The sequence below is a fragment of the Plectropomus leopardus genome, chromosome 12, assembly GCF_008729295.1.
Source record: "Plectropomus leopardus isolate mb chromosome 12, YSFRI_Pleo_2.0, whole genome shotgun sequence".
Classification (NCBI taxonomy): Eukaryota; Metazoa; Chordata; class Actinopteri; order Perciformes; family Serranidae; genus Plectropomus; species Plectropomus leopardus.
In genome coordinates, this window is record NC_056474.1 from 24,463,864 (window position 1) to 24,482,123 (window position 18,260).

General features: G+C 39.2%; 1 protein-coding gene across 14 annotated transcripts in view; it reads right to left on the reverse strand.

Moving 5' to 3' along the window:
* Positions 1-18,260, reverse strand: part of LOC121951641 (partitioning defective 3 homolog) — a 314,689-nt gene that overhangs the window by 196,239 nt on the left and 100,190 nt on the right. For all 14 annotated transcript variants that reach the window (XM_042498052.1, XM_042498051.1, XM_042498056.1 and 11 more), the window contains exon 3: positions 515-698. In XM_042498052.1, the coding sequence (XP_042353986.1) occupies positions 515-698 (184 nt within the window). The remainder of the gene's footprint in view (positions 1-514; positions 699-18,260) is intronic.

Consider the following 18,260-nt stretch of genomic DNA (forward strand, 5'->3'; position numbering starts at 1 on the left):
GTGCTAAAGGTTTTTGCTTGATCCAAATTGACAAATCACCTACAAGAGTCAGTTTCGCATCTAAACTCGCAGTAATTACGGCGGAAGAAGGGACTTGGCCGGCAAAACTGCAGAGGTGGACGGGCTCAGCGTCACATTTGATTTAGGAGGCAGCGAATAGAACCAATTAGCCACTTTGGCCGGAGATCAAACGGCTATCTGTGCCTGAAAAAAAAAAGCCCTCCTGTCCAATTAACAGAATTTATGGACAGGGCTAAGGTACCGCCGGGCTGTGATAAGGTAATTTGTTGGGTTTGCTGTATACCGCGGCAGTTGCTGATATTTGATGCTAATGAGGATGACAGATTTGTAATTTAAGGAGTGTAAGAGGAACAGACTCACACATCAATCATTTACTAAATAAATGCTTCAGTTACTGATTGTATCTTGAGATAATGGTCTTAAAACAACCGATGGTCTTCAGTCCAGCAACATACATCTTTGATTTTTTAACTCCTCTAGTGTTGGGACTTACTGGTGCGCAGGGCGGACGGCGTGACCTCGATCTCACTGGCGGCCTGATAGGGTTGGAAGGCCGAGGCACCACTTCCAGCGCTAAGGTCTGCAGCAAAGAGGTCGGGGCTCTGGGTCCCCGTAGAGCTGGCACTGGTACCATCACCCCCATGATGGGGCTCCTGTTCATCATACACTGCTATTAACTGGAAGAGGGAGAGAAAACAAAGGAGACATCATAAGATGTTGAATTTGAGAAACGTGCTGCTTTAGATTTGAGAAAATGCACAGCCTGAAAAGTCAACATGATGCATATTCTCACAAAGAGATGGACTGGTAGAAGGAGTACAACAAATAACTACAAAAAGAAGATTATATTTATATAAAAGCTTTTCTTTGTATTTGACAATAGAAAAGCTTAAAACCCCAACAATGGAAACACACAGTGAGTTAATCCGGAATTATGAGAGAAAATTACAATCACAAAGAGAGAGACGGGGACAAATGAATGTAAGAAACAAGACACAGGCGCTGTATGCTAGATGTAATAAAAAAAAGAATGACATAATAGTGTGAAAATACCCCCCAAAACTGGAAAGATTTCAAAGGAAAAGGGCATAGGGGGTGATAGAGCAAAGAGAGAGACATAATGAATAAAAGGCTTTGGTTTTTCTGTGAGAAATCGTTGCATAAAACACCAAAAGGTTAAGCAGCATGTGTGGAAATGGTAACTGTGTTACATAAGCTGCTCGCTTATGTAGCTTATGTTAGCAATCTAAGTCATGCATCCTGACAGTCTTCACTTATATTAGAGGGACGGTTACAAGTGCACCAACTTCGTTAAGGTTAAGGTAAACTTTGGGACACCTTTGCCATCAAAGGGAAACACTGAAATATGTCAAAAAGCAGGACAAACCAACTAGCTAGCTACCAATCTAACATTAGCTCGCTATGTAGTTTGTTACAGAGACATCAGAATACTACTAGCAATTTTTTGTTGTGGTTATTAAGAAAAGCACCATAATATATTGAAATAATGTTGGTCTAATATAAGATGATGGTTATCGTAATTTTTTGATCTTTATTGTCAAAGGAAATACATTCGTGGGTTGCCTGTGCTGCCATCTTGCCACTGATTTCGCTCTCTCCTCGGTTGAGAGTGTGCCTCTGAAAAGTTTTACACTTAGCCATACTTCTCTATCCAAATAAGAACTGGGACACCCTATCTCTAGCCATGAATGCACAAAACAAATGGGTAAGTGTTAAGTATTACAAGCAATGGGTGTAGCCTACTGGGATTGGGCCAAATTGCTAAACTGACAAAAACCTGGTGGTCTTATTGTGTTCAAACGCATGAGGACTGCACAAACAATCCAACTGGATATGATGGTGATTTAAGCTCTCCATTTTACGTTCTGACACTGAGGTGCTCATTACACCCAATCATATCCTCTCTTCAGTCAAAATGCCTCGACAATTTCTCTCCACATCTTTACCTTCAAAGCTCTTCTCCCTCACAGATCTGATTAATTCCAGCCTCTACCGAGTCCTTTTATTAGATTAAAAATGAGATTCATGCCGTCCCTCTTTGACTCCCACCAGGCCCTCGGGTGTGTTCAGCTGGCTTCAGTTAGCCAGGAGAAAATGAAAAATCCATCTGACGTTTGCCAATTCAAAGGATGTGATCTAACTGTCCCTCGTGGTGAGATCTGATGTAGAGGCACGATTGTGATAACATCCCCACTCTGAGGTCTACCCCCTGACCCACAGTATCTCACCAAGGTTAAAAATAAACATGTTGAACACCTCAAACATCTTTGAGATATCACTGCAGTTCATCTGGGTTTATTTACATGATCCTGACCCAAGAAAAGCTCTTAACTTAAAAGAAAACTTGACCAAACAGCTCGTGGCAAAAAGGCGCTGAGCAGAAACAGCTTCCTACATAATATTTTAACCTCAGGAAAATACAAAGCAAAGATATACCACATGAGAAAAGTAGTCTCTGTATATCAGTTTCATTTTGCCTCGGAGACATAGATTCTTTTATCTCTGGAGTACAAGTGTTGAGTGTTGAGAACAATTTCTCAATTGGAACCAGTTCCACGTTTATAAGAATGAGTACAGAAAAGGCCCCAAAAGGAAGCATGCATTTAATATTGATAGGGGCTCTATAGAGGTGGCAGGAGCTAAGAATGACGTGTGGGACGAGATGTCGACAAATAAAACCAGATCACATCAAGAAAATTAATTAATGCAAAAAGGAAGTCATTAAATGAATAGTAAACAAAACAGTTCCAGTGGAAGTTAAATCTCGGCAAGAGTTTTTGTAAGGACTGAAAAAATGACCCTGATGATGTCAGACTGGTAGGGACGGTCTAATGAACAGCAACCCAGTCACCAGAATAAATGCTAGCATTGTGCATTCCAACAAACTAGATATGTTACATTTCTTTGTTAGCTGGTGGATACAGTGAAACTTTATGTTTCTTTATGTATCTGCTATACTGTTGCTAACATGTCATGAGATTTACACACAAAAACATCTTTTTTTATGGATTTTTATGACTGAGCAGTCAACAGACAATTTTTGTTGCATTTATAGCAGTAGTTCAGTGAAAAAGCATTCACATTTCCTCTGCTCCTGAAAGCGGCGGTCCTCACTATTGACTTTATGCCTCTGTGCTGTAGTCATGTCTGCCACCTAGCAGAAAATATCTGCCGTTAGGTAACCATTCGCTTTGCTTGTTTTCAGTTTATTTAGGACAACACATCACTTTTGCTTTTAACCAATATTGTGTGAGGGGCCACATATAATATACTTTAAAGGTCAAGCCCAGGGCCATCTAAAATTGGTTTGAGGTCCACATTTGGCCCCCTGGCCGTACTTTGGAAATGCCTGCAAAATAGGAATCGTAGGATCCAGTGTTTTGGTACTTACTACTACTAACAAGATCCTTTCATGTCTTCCTCTTGTAATGCTAATGCTAAATTTTAAGCTTTCATATTGTTTCTTGTCATAAATTAGCAGCTACAATAACCTCTGACTTCACTCTTCTCTCATGAGGAAGCCACAATGGGAAACACTAGTTTGCACATTTGTTAACATCTATGACTAATTAAATATTATACAGTGTATTTGCTTGAATTTTTGTGCCTATATTTCTGCACTTTTCCCGCTCCTTAGAGCATAGATAAATTTAATGTGTTCCACACCTTACAAAGAAAACATTAGCAGAATCAGAAGTGGTTATTTTTAACATGCTGCATATTGTGTTGCATGTAAAAGAGAGGAAACCACTGCACAGTAGTGGTCTTTTACACCCCACCTGTTGTTTGTTACTGAATAAGAACAATTTGGGCAACAGTCTTGCATTCTCACGTAATAAAAAAAAAGTCAAACTCTTACAGCAACAATCTCAATAAAACACACAACGTAAACATTTACAAACTAAAAGACACACATATACATACAAATATGACCACGTTGAAAGAGAAGCATAAGCACTCTCACACACATACTCACACAATTACATTACGACACAGAGACACCCATACAATTCATTAAAACACACACATACTTGCACCATCCAAATCCAACTACCAGTTTTCCAGCACATTAAACCTTCATTTCAGCCACATTTAGCCTGAGAGCTGTGGAGTTTTATAGCACGCTGGACAGGCTCCCTGGTGAGAGTAACAGGCTCTTCAGGGAAACACACACACACACACACACACACACACACACACACACACACACACACACACACACACACACAAACACTTGTACACATTTACAGACCTCAAGACTCATTTTTCCCATTAGGCCCTTTACATAAATGTGCAGACATTTACTTCAAATTAGAGCCTGCGTCAGCCCGGGGCTAATGTGTACACACAGTAATGGGGATAATAAAGGTCAAAGGGCGGGAGTGAGGGTTGTGGAGGGAGTGTGTGAGACTGTGTGTGGGTGACAGAGATGTGCGGAGGAGAATGTGAGGATGAAGAACAGCAAGAAAGGATGAGGGGAAAAGAGAGAGAGTGAGGCAAAGTATAACAGTCGTGTCTGTGTCTGTGTGTGTGTGTGTGTGTGTGTGTGTGTGCGCGCGCGCACGCGTATCCTTAAGTAAGACTCATGGGAGAAGGCAGTGAGACAAGCTCTGTGTTTGACAGTTGCACACAGGAAGTTTTATACAGTATAGACATGTGCGCATAAAACACTCTGCTCTTCCCTCATTAAGGCTCAGTTCAGCCAGAACAGCTGAGTCAGCAAACCCCCTTCCCTCCTTCTGGCCTGCTCCCTGAGGACACCACAGAAGAAGAACCCCATGTGATTTTACAGCCCATGTGGTTCTTATTACGTGGTAATCAGTTCAGCTGCAGAGTGCGCTGTAAATTTGGTAAAGCCTCAAACTCTTTAGCTGATCTGATATCATTAAAAGGTAGAAACAAGCAGTGATAATCATCTATGTCATAATTACAGCAGTATGCAGTTTGGCATATGTTTTTGTGAAATTCTACATTCCAATAGACTTTTTAAGATGCACAAATTTCAGAAGTAATGCAATTTTGGGCAAGATCTTAATAGCATTTCTACATTTCCATACATTTTTTTCTCCTCAGAATGTCAAAGAGTTATAATTATCAGAATATTGTGTTTCTACAACACTGCCTCACATTCTTTAGCTTTAGAAATATCATGCTGTTATGCCACCTCGCCATTCAGTATAAAAGGCATGATCGTGGAATGGGAGGACGGATCTTGCCTTCAAGCCATCAACAGAGGTAGAAACAGCGCAGAAAAGAGGTATAGGTAAAAGGAACAGCCCGCAAAACGGGATCACGAGTATGTTGACGGAGTCGCTTTGACTAACTCGAAGAATAAAAGTGCCCGCTAAATGTGTAAACAATCAGGTCTGGGAGCTCCTTACCCTCCAAGCAGAAAACAATATCAGGTGCTGTATATATAACATATATGTATGTTATACCATTGTTATTGTTTAGAAAGACCTGTCCAAGCATATGTTATGTATCATACTAGAGACTGACGCTGTTTTGTTAAATATCACGTCAGTCTCACTTTTGTTTCCACAGTGCCAACATGCTATCTAAACAATGGAGTGGCATGATGTCACTGTTGTTTGATGTTGTGTAAAAATGCAAAGGCGATGCAAAGGCGGGACTTCATAGCAGGCCTATAGCTCAGTCTCTGTGTAGAAAGGGCTTTTGACAACTAGAAAAGGCTAGTTTTCCAACAGGACTCCCAAAAATTCCATATTATCTAATTATTTAAAGCCAAAAGCAGTGGATAAAATCATTTGCATTCCACTGTTTTCTATACAAATTATGTGGGTATGATCATTTGCTTACAATAGTGATTACACAGTATATCCATATGCAGATGAGCACACTTCATGCAAGATTTTTTTTTTTTTTTTAAATAAAAAAAAGAATGCTTGTTAAGACAAAAAAACGTGAATGGCAAGCAAACAAACTGGTTTTCACCTGAAGTGAGTTTTTCCTTCATTGACTACACATCAATGTAAGTGAATTTGCCTGAGTGTAAACATCAGAGGACACAGCTGGGACTGACAGAGGCTCCCTAAGGACTTCATGCTGGTTCTGTTGGATGTCTTGTTGAGTGAATTGTTGTCTGTGTGTGCTATGATACAGCCCCAAGTCAGAGCTAATTGCTGAGGTTTGTTGACAAGCACGGCCCTGACCCTGCCATGGGAGACCTGCTGCCACCCATCATCACTCTCTCTCACACACACACACACACACACACACACACACACACACACACACACACACACACACACACGCTCAAAAAAAGAGGACATCCAATCATCAGGGTTGGTCTTCCCTGAGGAAAACAGAGGATGTGCACAGCAAGATATGGGTGCTGATTGGCCTGTGCCAAGAAAAGCTGGAAGGTTACACAACTTAAAATGAACACAAACTTCTTCTTTGACATAAATCATAACCTTTTACACTTCAGTTATGGCTGAAACAATAATTTTCCAAGCTATTTGTTTAGAAATTACTTATTGGAACATCAAACAAAATATTTTGATCACAAGTGAAGCTGTCCACATTTTATGCCTTGTGACCAACAATTCAGAAACCCCAGATGTGAACTAAAATTACTTGCAGTTGTGTGGCACTGTGAACCAGTCAAGTTGCATGTACAATTTACATCCATGCCAACGAAAACATGGATGCATTACACACATCTTACAGATCTCTACAATCAGCACAGTTTCAAGGTGGACATCAACATTAACGTCACAAATTCAGTATCGGACCAAATGTCTCCCTTGCTGTTCCTGAGCTATGACGCAATGGCCAAAGTGATTTTGCATAATATTATGATGTCATAATAATGTTGAACATTGAGATTTTGTCATGATTAGCATATGAATTATTAAGTTAAGGCTAAAGCATGTTTTGTGAGGTCCCAATGGCCTTGACCTTTGATGTATGACCACTCAAATCTAATCAGTTCATTCTAGAGTCCAAGTGGTTGCTTGTGCCAAATTTGAGAAAATTTCCTTTAAGTGTTCTTGAGGTATCATGTCGATGAGAATAGAATGGAAGTGAGGTCACAGTGACCTTGACCTTTGATCTTCATCCACTAAATTCAAAAAAATTTCATTACCGAGTCCAAATGGCCGTTTGTGCCAAATTTGAGATGACTCCCTCAAAGCCTTCTTGCAGATATTGTGCTCACGAGAATGAGACAAATGCAAGGTCACAGTGCCCTTGACCTTTGACCACCAGAAATATAATCTGTTCATCACTGAGTCCAGTGGATATTTGTGCCAAATTCGAAGAAATTCCCTCAAGATGTTTGTAGGATATCATGTCATGAGAATGAGACGAATGCAAGGTCACGCCTACCAGAATTAAATCTTTGAATTTGTTAAGCTGTGAGAGACAAATGCAAGTCATTTTTGCTTAAAATTGTGACTGACTTTTAAAATAAGTTATTTCAACTCATCAGAAAATTGATTATTTTCCCTAATTGCTTCATGATCTACTTTAGTGCACTAAACTAAAGCCCTCTAACACTCTAAGCCTGATAACCAAGCTTGATATGGAAGCAGGCAGCTTTGTGTTCATGTGTGTGCAAAACCCACTTTTTATCAACTTTTGTTTTCTATCTTGCACACACACACATACACTATCCCAAGCCAGAAAAAAGTAACAATAATTGAAAAGTAAATTATAATGGAAAGTGTGAGTCAGTCCACTTTTCAGCAGTCACTTGCAGCTCATAAATCATCATCATAACTCTGGCTAGAACAATACACTGGCAGCCGGGCCAGAGAGAGGGAACCGAAGGTCTCTCAAAAGGGAATTAATCCTTACGGGTGTGTGTTGGGGGGGTTGAATTTAGCAAGACACAGTCGCTGCTTGCACCACATCAGTGATCGCCCAGTCTTATTTCATCAGAAATCCCCGAGCTTATGCAGTGCGGCCGTCCAAAAATTACAGTTGCCTTGGTTCTGGCTACCAACTCCACAGCATAAATCTTTCCAAGCTGCTACATCCATCTATCGACCGCTTGATTTATCCCCTCGTCACATAGAATAACGACAAGTCATTACAATTTCACACAGAATTATATAACATCAATAGACCACATTTTCCCTTGTGTCAAGCTCCACATTGTGTAGTGTTTGTATTCTTTCATATGATTTATTGAATCTAAACCCTATTATCAATAAAAGAGAGAGAGAGAGAGAGAGCCAGACTGATTACTTGAACAGGAGGGGAAATTTGTTCATCATACAAAGTGGAAATGACAAGGTAAGTGGAACTGGAGCTACAAAAGGTACCAAATAATAGAACCTGCCTCACATGAGTTACACTTGAATCGTGAAGTTCATTTACAATTTTAGATAATAGAAAGTATGGATGCAACTAATTATTATTTTTTATTGTCAGTTAATCTGCCAATAATCTTCTCAATTAATCATTTGGGATGTAAAACACAAAAAATATTTTTAAAAAAGCTCACACATTATTAAAGCTGATTCAGCTTGTCGTTTGTCTTGGCAAAACAAAACTCCAAAACCTAAAAATATTGAATTTAATATCATGTTACATGAATGTTATGGAAGATATAAAATATTCAAGTTGATTTCAAGTGAAAAGAGCCAAAACTTGGTCTCCATGTTTAAACAGTGTTAATGCAATGTGAAATAGAGCACCACAACTATAACTGAGAAAATTAAATTAAAGAGGACCTAGCATGCTAGGTCATCTTTAATTTAATTTTTAATTTAATTTTTAATTCTAACCTAGGTTAGGTTTCTTCTAGATATGTTTACATGCTTAACTGGTCAAAAACACACTTTATTTTCCTCAAACTGTCTGCGCTGGAACTCCTGTATTCACCTTAACCCTCAGTTTTAGTGAGTGACTCCTAAAACCCCATCCTGTAAAAGCTCAGTCTGCTCTGATTGGCCAGTGTTCACAGAGAATGACTGTAATAGAATATCGCTGTTCTTTCTATGAGAAAGATAATCAATAAAAGCTTCTAAACACAATCAGACATGTTCCTCAGGAAAGTTAACCTAAATATGGGACAAGGGTGCAGCATCGGCGACCTGTGTCCCTGAAATTATCAAGTAGCTACATGTAGCAATGTAGGCTATAACGTAAACCCTCGCATTAGCATGCTTAGAGCAGATGACATTTAAGGAAATCAGGTAAGTCTTTTTGTAGCCACAGTAAAAACATTGGAAACAGAGTATTTAAAATGGTCTGAAGCCTGAGGTTGTTTTTGAAAATGGAAAAGCTTTATAGGTACGCTTTAATATAGATAATCACAATAGCTGCAGATTAGTTTCATTTCTGTTTTTTACTTGAAGGCTGTCGGACATTTAGTGCTGTATTGATCCGATACACTGGATTGGTTACTTGGGATCATCCTATAGTTCAGGTACTGGATTCAGAAAATAGAAGAGAAAAATTTGGGATGAGTGAGTTTAGCATTAAGCAGGGATCAATTTTAACTGATTGACCTTGATGGACCTATTTTACTGGACTTAGAGTAGGACTAAGATGTTACGATCATTTTATTCATCGTCCGGAACTGCCTTTTCCTGGCTCCCGTTAGAGGCGTTTTCCTTGTCTTGCCAGAGAGTCTGGTCTGGATTAAAAGCTGTTGGGCTGTACAAATAAAATTTGCTTGACATGACTGAAGTTTAAGATTGAGCTGCCAACAATAACTATTACTTTTTCTTTATTTAGCCAATTTTATATGCTATAGGTAGACAACTTCAGATAATGGCTCTTTTAACACTGTTGTTGTATCATGTACCTCCAAGCACCCTTCTTAAAGCAACAACAAAAGGTAAAAGCTTCTTGGAGACACTTTGCAAACAAGGGTGATCCTGATTCTGGAAACCCATATCCTCCAGACCTGGCATCGACTAAACCAGGTCCGTGCCAGGGAATGAGAAGACAAAAAAGCAAAGCTGTCAGCAAAAGGAGGGAGGAAACCACTTCACTTTCGCCTACACAGCTGTGTAATCCAAAACATGTTGTCCCAGCTCTCCTCTTGGGTCAAAAAACTGCAGCCTAGAACATTTTCCTCAGTTACGTGCTTCGGGAAGTGTGAAGAAAGTGCGAGGTTGCAGCAGGCCTCTACCCAAAAGCGACAGCCATCAAAACCTTCAGAATCACTCCGCCGCAGCCAAAAACCACAGAGTGCAGACAGGCAGTGACCAATGTTACCCTCGGGTCAGAATACCACAATGTTTATGTGAAGAGATCAGTTTCAAAATGAGATGTCTAGCATAAGAGGAAAAAACTAGACCCACCAAATAAGTCATCATTTTTAAAGAATGGCTGGTAACTTTAAACGTTAGATGACAACATGATAATACTTTTGCAGACAAGATTTCCGAAATAGTATGGCTTGAAAGATGGACTTCAGGTCATGTTGATTTCTAATGTGAAAATGGAAAAACTATTTGAAAAGTTACCCAAAGTCTTTCATGACATTTATTTCTCTGGTTTTCGGGAAATCTCCTTGAGATTTGCACCTCGAGTTGGGACTTTGGAAAAATGTGACTCTTGACGGGTTCATTAGGTAAAGAAGGAAATTGGCTGTCTATAAAGTCTTTCTCTTGAAAGTCAAAAAAGAAGGTTGGGAGTTTGAGAGCTTTGTCGAGCGTTTATAGTTACATGGTTCCCGCTTCACGAGTAACAAATACGTGAGGGCGGCCAAAGCTATTCATCAAAGCCACAGAGGGAGGGGAGAGGTGTTTTCTCCTCTTTCATAGGTCCAGTTTGATTTGTTACCTGAGAGGTTACACGAAAGTTTCCGTCATAATTTCTCCACAAATAGCAGTTGTTGGACGTCTGAACAGGCAAGGTTGTATAACAATACACTGGGAAAAACTAACAGTGACTCAATGTCACCTACTTTTTCAGCAAGTCATTTTAATTGATATAGTTTATTTATATAATAATTAGAGATGAATTTATGGTGAGGACAGGTTGACATTATGACGTCTCTCAGATTTCCACACGTACACAGTACAGTGTCCTTTAAACACAGAGACAGGCACAGTGGCTTGAAATAAAGGCAGCCTCTGGTTCAAATCAAAAAGGTGTGTTCGCTTGAAAAATAAGACATTAACTTTCAAGGGAGACAAGTAAAGAGACTACTTCACACAGCAAATGCCAGATATGTAATGAGAAAATTCACTTTTTATGGATCTGGGGCCGCATGTTTTGTACTTTTGTTTCAATAATTTGGGGAAGACCTTTCCCTGTATTAACCAATGCCAGGGTTTCCTGAGTAAAGAATTACAAGGTACCCCCCTTTATTAAATTTCATTCCACCTCCAGCTTTCAACAAAATACTTTTCCAACAAACGCTGCACCTGGTGAATTTGTGTCAATTGTAACTATAATTGCAGCATTATACCGATGTAGAGGCACTGTACACAGCATCCTCACAAAACAGCTTGCATGATATCCTATGAAGTAGCATCCCATGATTGACTCTAGGTCCTTAACTAAACATTACGGAGGTTTGGTTTATGAAAAGAAACATGGTTGGGCATTTTTAAGAAACATAGCGGGGTGTACCTTAAAATAACTCAAGGTCCACACAGTTCTGAACACCCGTCTCCTGGAGAATGTCCAGGGGGGAAAGTCTGTGGTTGTGTGGCCTCTCAACCACCCAAATCTGCCGCGTAACAGGACCACTCGGGACCGCTTCATTGTTTACTCCCGCCAGCGCATTGATCAGGTGATTGCAACCTTCTAAAATACGTGGAATATGTTTATTTTGGGTACATTACTATTCGTATGAAAATGTACAAACAATTTTTGAGACAGGCCTGCACTGTATCATGATCTGCACTGTGCGCCGAGAACAGCACTACCAAAACTGCCAGAGAACTAAAAAAAGAGTCTGTTTTTGTCTGGACTGCAGCAAAGCGGGTACCAGCCCTATCAACGTAAAAGAAAGCAGATGAGGTCATTATTAGTCTCCTTTTCCTGACCTTCCATCATTTTATCATAGTTTCAGATCGTCAAGCTGGAGCTTACACATGCCACTGCAAATGGCATTCATAAATGCAACAGCATTTATACAAACACTGTTGCAAACAAGCAGTCTGCATTTGTGAACTAAGCTCCATGCTGTTCTGAAAAGTAAGAAAAATATTCACCTTGAGCAACCTCCCTCTAAAAGAGATAGCCTACTACAAAAATACTCATCAACCTCACTCTTAGTGTAGTGTCCCCAAAATCACATCAATGGTCCCCTTTTGGTTATACTACAATACTTGATTTGGAAAAAAAAGTGCTTTTACCTATTGAAAGGTGTATCTTTTATTTGAGCCAGGGAAAACCCTGAATGCCCCAATGCACAAAGCCAGCTCCATAAGGAGATTGTGTTCCCACTTTGGTGTGGAAGAACTTGAATTGCCTATAGAGAGTCCTGACCTCCAACACGTCTGGGATGAACTAGAATGTGGACTTCTACGATATTCACGTGGAATAATTGCAGGAAGAATGTCTGTGAGCTACATTAGTGCTGCTCCTACAAGTCATTTCTATACAGTGTGATAAATTGTAATGGAATCACAACCAACATCCAAGTCAACTTTTCCTCCAAAGCTTCACTCCACATCTATCACACGAGCTCGCACATGTACAGCAGGCTTATCCCATCCCGTTTCTACAGTCAGAAACAGTCAGTGCAGAGTGTGCAGTGAGTTCTTGCTATAGTACTCTGAAGTTATTTTGTCACTTTGTTCCCTCGCAGTCACCACATATCACTCTAATCCACTCACACTCATATCTGCAAGTTTCAGAAAGACTTGTTTAAGACTTCTTGGACATGTTAATGTTTCTGAAAATTTCATTTAAGACCAATTTGAGAACCAAATGAAGAAACAGAGCTCTGAAAAGCAGATAATTTTGCGGTGTCAAAAATAAGACATCAGGATGTGAAAAACTAGGCAACTTTTATTTGCATTTATTTAACATAAACATCAAACTTTTTCTATGTGATATGTGTATTATTTTGAACTTTATTTTATAGTAAACCAAGCGTGTGGGTCTGTTAGCACAATTCACTGCATTTATCTTGTTTACCAACTTTTAATGCCACAAAAAAATTAAATAAAATAAATAAAATAAAATATTATTGTTTTAACCAGTGTCCAGTATTAAAGAGGTCTGCATAAAATAGAGGAAAGTTCAAGATGCCAGATTGTTCAAAACTTTCTCAGAATTTTAAATTGGATTTGACTCATTTCTGTGATCAAACAGCTATTTTGCAAAACTATTCCAAGAGTCTCTATGGAAAAGTGTTCATCCGAGCAGCAGAAGCCGAAGGGACGGCGGTTTGGACGTGTGACAGATGTGGCTAAGATTAGCTGAGGCTGGTAGACGAGCAGCGCAACCCCAAACTCCCACAGAGACCGTTACAGAGTGAGCAAAGGCAGAACAAACAGTGACCTTGGCCTCACTGAGTTTAGACAAAGACACACAATCACAGATGAAGAAGAAGGAGACGTATCAAATAAAGGAGAAGGAGACATGACATTGCCCAGGTGTGTGCTCACCTTCCCACACACACACACACTATGAAACATCCAGACACTCAACCTTCCACTGCTAAAGCTCCTCCTTACTCGCTTATTCACTCAGTTTGTTCCTCAAAACACAAACTGACACAAAACACACAACAATTATGTTGAGGCAAACACAGATTTAGGATTACATTGTAATCGAGCTGAGGACAATCCAGAATGGCATGGAGCAATTGCGCTCGACATATTGACCCGTGATCCATTTCACTTTAATCCAGACGATAGAAAACATGTGGGGGAAAGCACCAGGCCTTCTGAGCCGAGGCCAAACTGACAAACTGAGAACGGCAATCAGACAGAGCGGGGGAGTGAGGGGGTATGGGAGTAAAGCACTGAAGGTGATTCATTCTCCAAAATGAAAAGAGTGCTGAGTTGTGACTCTTATTCCCTGAAAGATGTTGCTCTTGTTACACCGCTTTCTGCTGAACTTTTAGCGGTGGAGCTCTGCTGAACTTTGGCTCCACGCCTGAGACAAACAGATTACAGCCACGCTAGGAAGTTAGAAAGAAATAACTAACCTGACACAAAGAAGTACTTTATTCATGCATATCTTCTTTCTTTCTTTCTTTCTCCTATTGCTTTTTGTTTTTTACTTTCAATTGTGTATATTTAGCAGAATTCATATTTGATATTTTCCATTTTAGGTTTGATGCTGCTGCTGCTGCTGCTGCTGCTGCTGCTGCTGCTGCTGCTGCTGCTATGGGCTCTGATGATAGGCTGGAAGAACAAAAAGCTAGCTTGTAGCTGCATACCGTAGAATAAGAGAATGAAATTTAATCAAAATACCAAAAGATTTCTACATCTTTGGACAAGCAACCAATCATCTGAAGTTTGTTGGAAATGTTATCCTCAGCCTAGTCTTCTTCCGTTTGTCCACATTGGCCCAGGCACACAAAAAAAAGGCATACGAAAACAAGTGGCAACAAATGCCCCCTGCTGTCATCTCGCGCTGTCATCTCACGTCGCCTGTATCTCGACCAGAAAGTTGCATTGCATTGAAATGTGTGTGTGTGCCATTTGGTGGCTATTACTTCTTTCACTATGCAAATTTACAAATCCTAGCAAAGCTAAAGAATACGGTCTGTTATTTCTAAATGGCTAACGGCTGCTATCAATAACAGACTGTTTGTATCGACACAATTCTGATCACTGACACTTGGTGGAAGCAATAAAATCAGTTTTACATAGAAATATATCCTTTTAAAATATATTTTTTGTCAAATTGTTAATTTCTTTCATAGGTAGCAGTGTAGTAAACATAAAAATGTACAGCGAATGATTCATTATTACTAAATAAACCTCCTCAAGCAACATGATTCAAGTCCTGCATCATCCTGTCTGGATTTATTTTGCAATAATGTCTCCTCGCTGTACAGTTATCGCTTACATAAAAGCAATTACAGATTTCTTTAGTTATTCGTACTGAGGTTTTTGTTTCAGGCTGAGGTTGAAATTAAACCTGTTTTTTTCCACTTTTCTGTTTTCGCATCACCCTTCAATGTCAAATTTGAAAAGCCTCATTCTCAAGTTAGCCCCATCTGCTCGTTTACTTTGCTACGACAGCTAAACTGACGATTCCGGATATTGGAGCTTTAAAAAAAAAACACAGTTGAAGAGTGCTGACAGTCTTTCAGCACAGTGAAAAGTGTGTTTAATTCAAGCTGCTGAAAGCTGATAGATGTGGGTACAGCTCGGAAAAGACTGTGCAACAAATCCACTGGAGAGCCACACACACAAACACACACTGAGAGAAACTATTTCCTATTGCCAAACACCTGATATTGCACTGTGAACCCATTTCTGAAACTTCTGTAAGAGGAGATTGTCCTCTGGCTTGATAGGTAGAGCTAGGTACTACAACTGCCATGGGTACAGGTTCATTTCCCGCTGAGGGTGCCAACAGTGAAAATAAATGCACTCAAGTTACTGTGGGTATTTTGAACAAATCACATCCACCCAATCAGCCTCAATCAAACTCAAAGACAAATAATTTCTCAGAAACTTTTTGACAGACCCAATGCTGTTCATTGGTCCAAAAATTCCTGGTATCTGTTATCTGTGTTATTATTAAAGTATCTACCTCTTAGCTACATTTGAATGCTAAATGTAATGAACTTGTATTTTAAAAGAAGCTTTCTATCACTTTCACAGACACAAACTTCTTCTGAAACTATTTTGTTATTCTAATTTATGAAATTTGTTCTTTACAAATGTATGTATAAGATGCCCAATATAAAAGACACACAGTATACAACTATTTTATCCCAGCTGGTCCAATTTACGTCCTAAAACTGTGCAAACACAACAACTACTGCTGTGCCATTAGTAAGGGTCACTTGAAGCAATAATCACCCCATAAGAGTTCTGCAGACTAGCTGATACACCATTTAGTATTTCTGCTTAAAGTAAAGCATTTGTGGCATTTCATGTGAGCATTGCATAGCAGAGTCATTAATTACACTTTTGTTCCTGTCTGTCATAGAAAAATCAATCTAATAAATGATACAAATGATATCAAAACTTGTTATAGCTACTTTAAAAAAAGGCCTACCTAAAAAATATAACATCATTCTGACTGAACGCTGTATTCTGAGTGTTTTAAAGTTGTATTTCAGGTTACTTGTGTAACAGCCACTAACAGCACTTTCTGACTCGTGGGGGATGGGAAATGTAGTGCCAAAGGAAACCGCTGTGTGACAGCGACGTAAAGCAATGAAAATACTCTTAGATTCATTCATACTGATTTTTTAGGTTGGCCTTGTTAAAAGTGGCTAAAATGATTTTTGATATCAGTCCCTCTGTGCACCCCCTGTCAACTGCAAACCAGGAGCACCCAGAATGCTAGTAAGTATATAATATATACTAATATATATAATAAGTATCTCATACAGCCCCACTCAAAAATCACAAACTCTGACTTTAAGTGCCAGTGGGTGACACTGATTGGCAGAGGTCAATAGGTGTTCAGCTCTTACCTTTGGAATAGTCTGTCAGCTACCTTTCTGCAAACTGGCCTAATAATAAACCAGTCTTTCTGACAGAAAAGGTGCTTGCATTGATCATCACTCCTACTATATAAGACATTGAGATAAGGTTAAAAAACAAAACAAAACAATACAAGGGAGTATTCCCATGAATGGTGTAGGTGAGAGGGGTGGGGGTGAGGGGTGGTTAGCTAACACCACTAATGAGCACCATACATCACATGCTATCAGGGCTAATCACACTGAGGGCTATATTTAGCTGTTTAGCTTCAATTACCTGTTTTCCATGGGACTAATCAACACTTAGCAGGCGACACTGCCGCTGTAAATGTGACTGTGTGTGTGTGTGTGTGTGTGTGTGTGTGTGTGTGTTTGCACGTGTGCCTGCATGTGCGTGTGTGTATGTCACGGATGTTGTTACAGGATGCAAGTTGTTACGTGTGCACATATATGTTTAATTAAGTAGGACAACCTGTGTATGAACGCGAGGGCTTAATAGCTTTTTGAAAAGAAAAAAAAAAAAACTGGAGCTCTTGCCCAAAACATATGATAAGGTGAGATAAGTTGGCTTAGTTTAAAATTAGTGAGCTGGGCTTAAAAAAAATGAATAAAGAAATAAAAAAACAACAATCACTCGCACAAAACAAAATAGCTGTTGGGGATTTTCTATGCCTATGTTGTGAAAGTGATAGACTTCACTCTGCCGGTACTTAAAACGCCTTTGTTTAAGTTATATAGTTAAAATTATGTATAAAACACAAAATTTTAAAATTAGGAACAAATAAGCTCTTTAATTAGGAGCAAATTAACATTTTGTTTTATAGTATGGGCTCAATGCTAGATTGGATCAGGGATAATATATTACATTCAGCAGTAGGGCTGAGTTATGTAGCTTTAAATAATATTTATTATTATTAATATTTTTTTAAATTGATACTTTTAAATGTGAGGATTCAACTTCACGCTCGCCTTTAAAAGTGAGGATTCATTAATCGTGAGCTGGAAACAAACTAACAGCTCTGCATTTTATATATTACAAAGATTTGAGAGGCACTGGTGCTTCATGGTCACAAAATATGACTAAAAAGTTACGATCGCACCTCTGTGGATACTCCTGCTCATGCTATTGATAAACTCAATGAATCAGACTGTTAACATAACATAACACATAATGATTTATTCACTTTAGGCTGGAAACAGCTCTCCTGTTCATAAATTAATAGTATTGACAAGTCCCAGTGTGTGTGTGTGTGTGTGTGTGTGTGTGTGAGTGTGTGTGTGTGTGTGTGTGTGTGTGTGTGTGTGTGTGTGTATGTGTGTTTGTGTGTGTGTGTGTGTGTGTGTGTGTGTTAGAGAGAAAGCAAATGAAGCAAGTCAATAACAACTCAATAATATATACTTGATGTTCGGGATATAGTGATTTTAAAAAGCCCAAGGGGAAAAAACTTCGGAACATTAAGTATATTTGATACATAACCTAGCCCTATGCAGCATGGTTTATTTTTATTTTCCCTGCTTTCGTAAAACCCTACCAGACACGACTGTATCTCAAACAATATCTAGAAACAATATATGGAGTAATCCTTTTCCCTTCTAGCTGCAAAGTAATTATTTCAGCCCTTCCAACACAAATGTTTCATTTTAGTTTGAG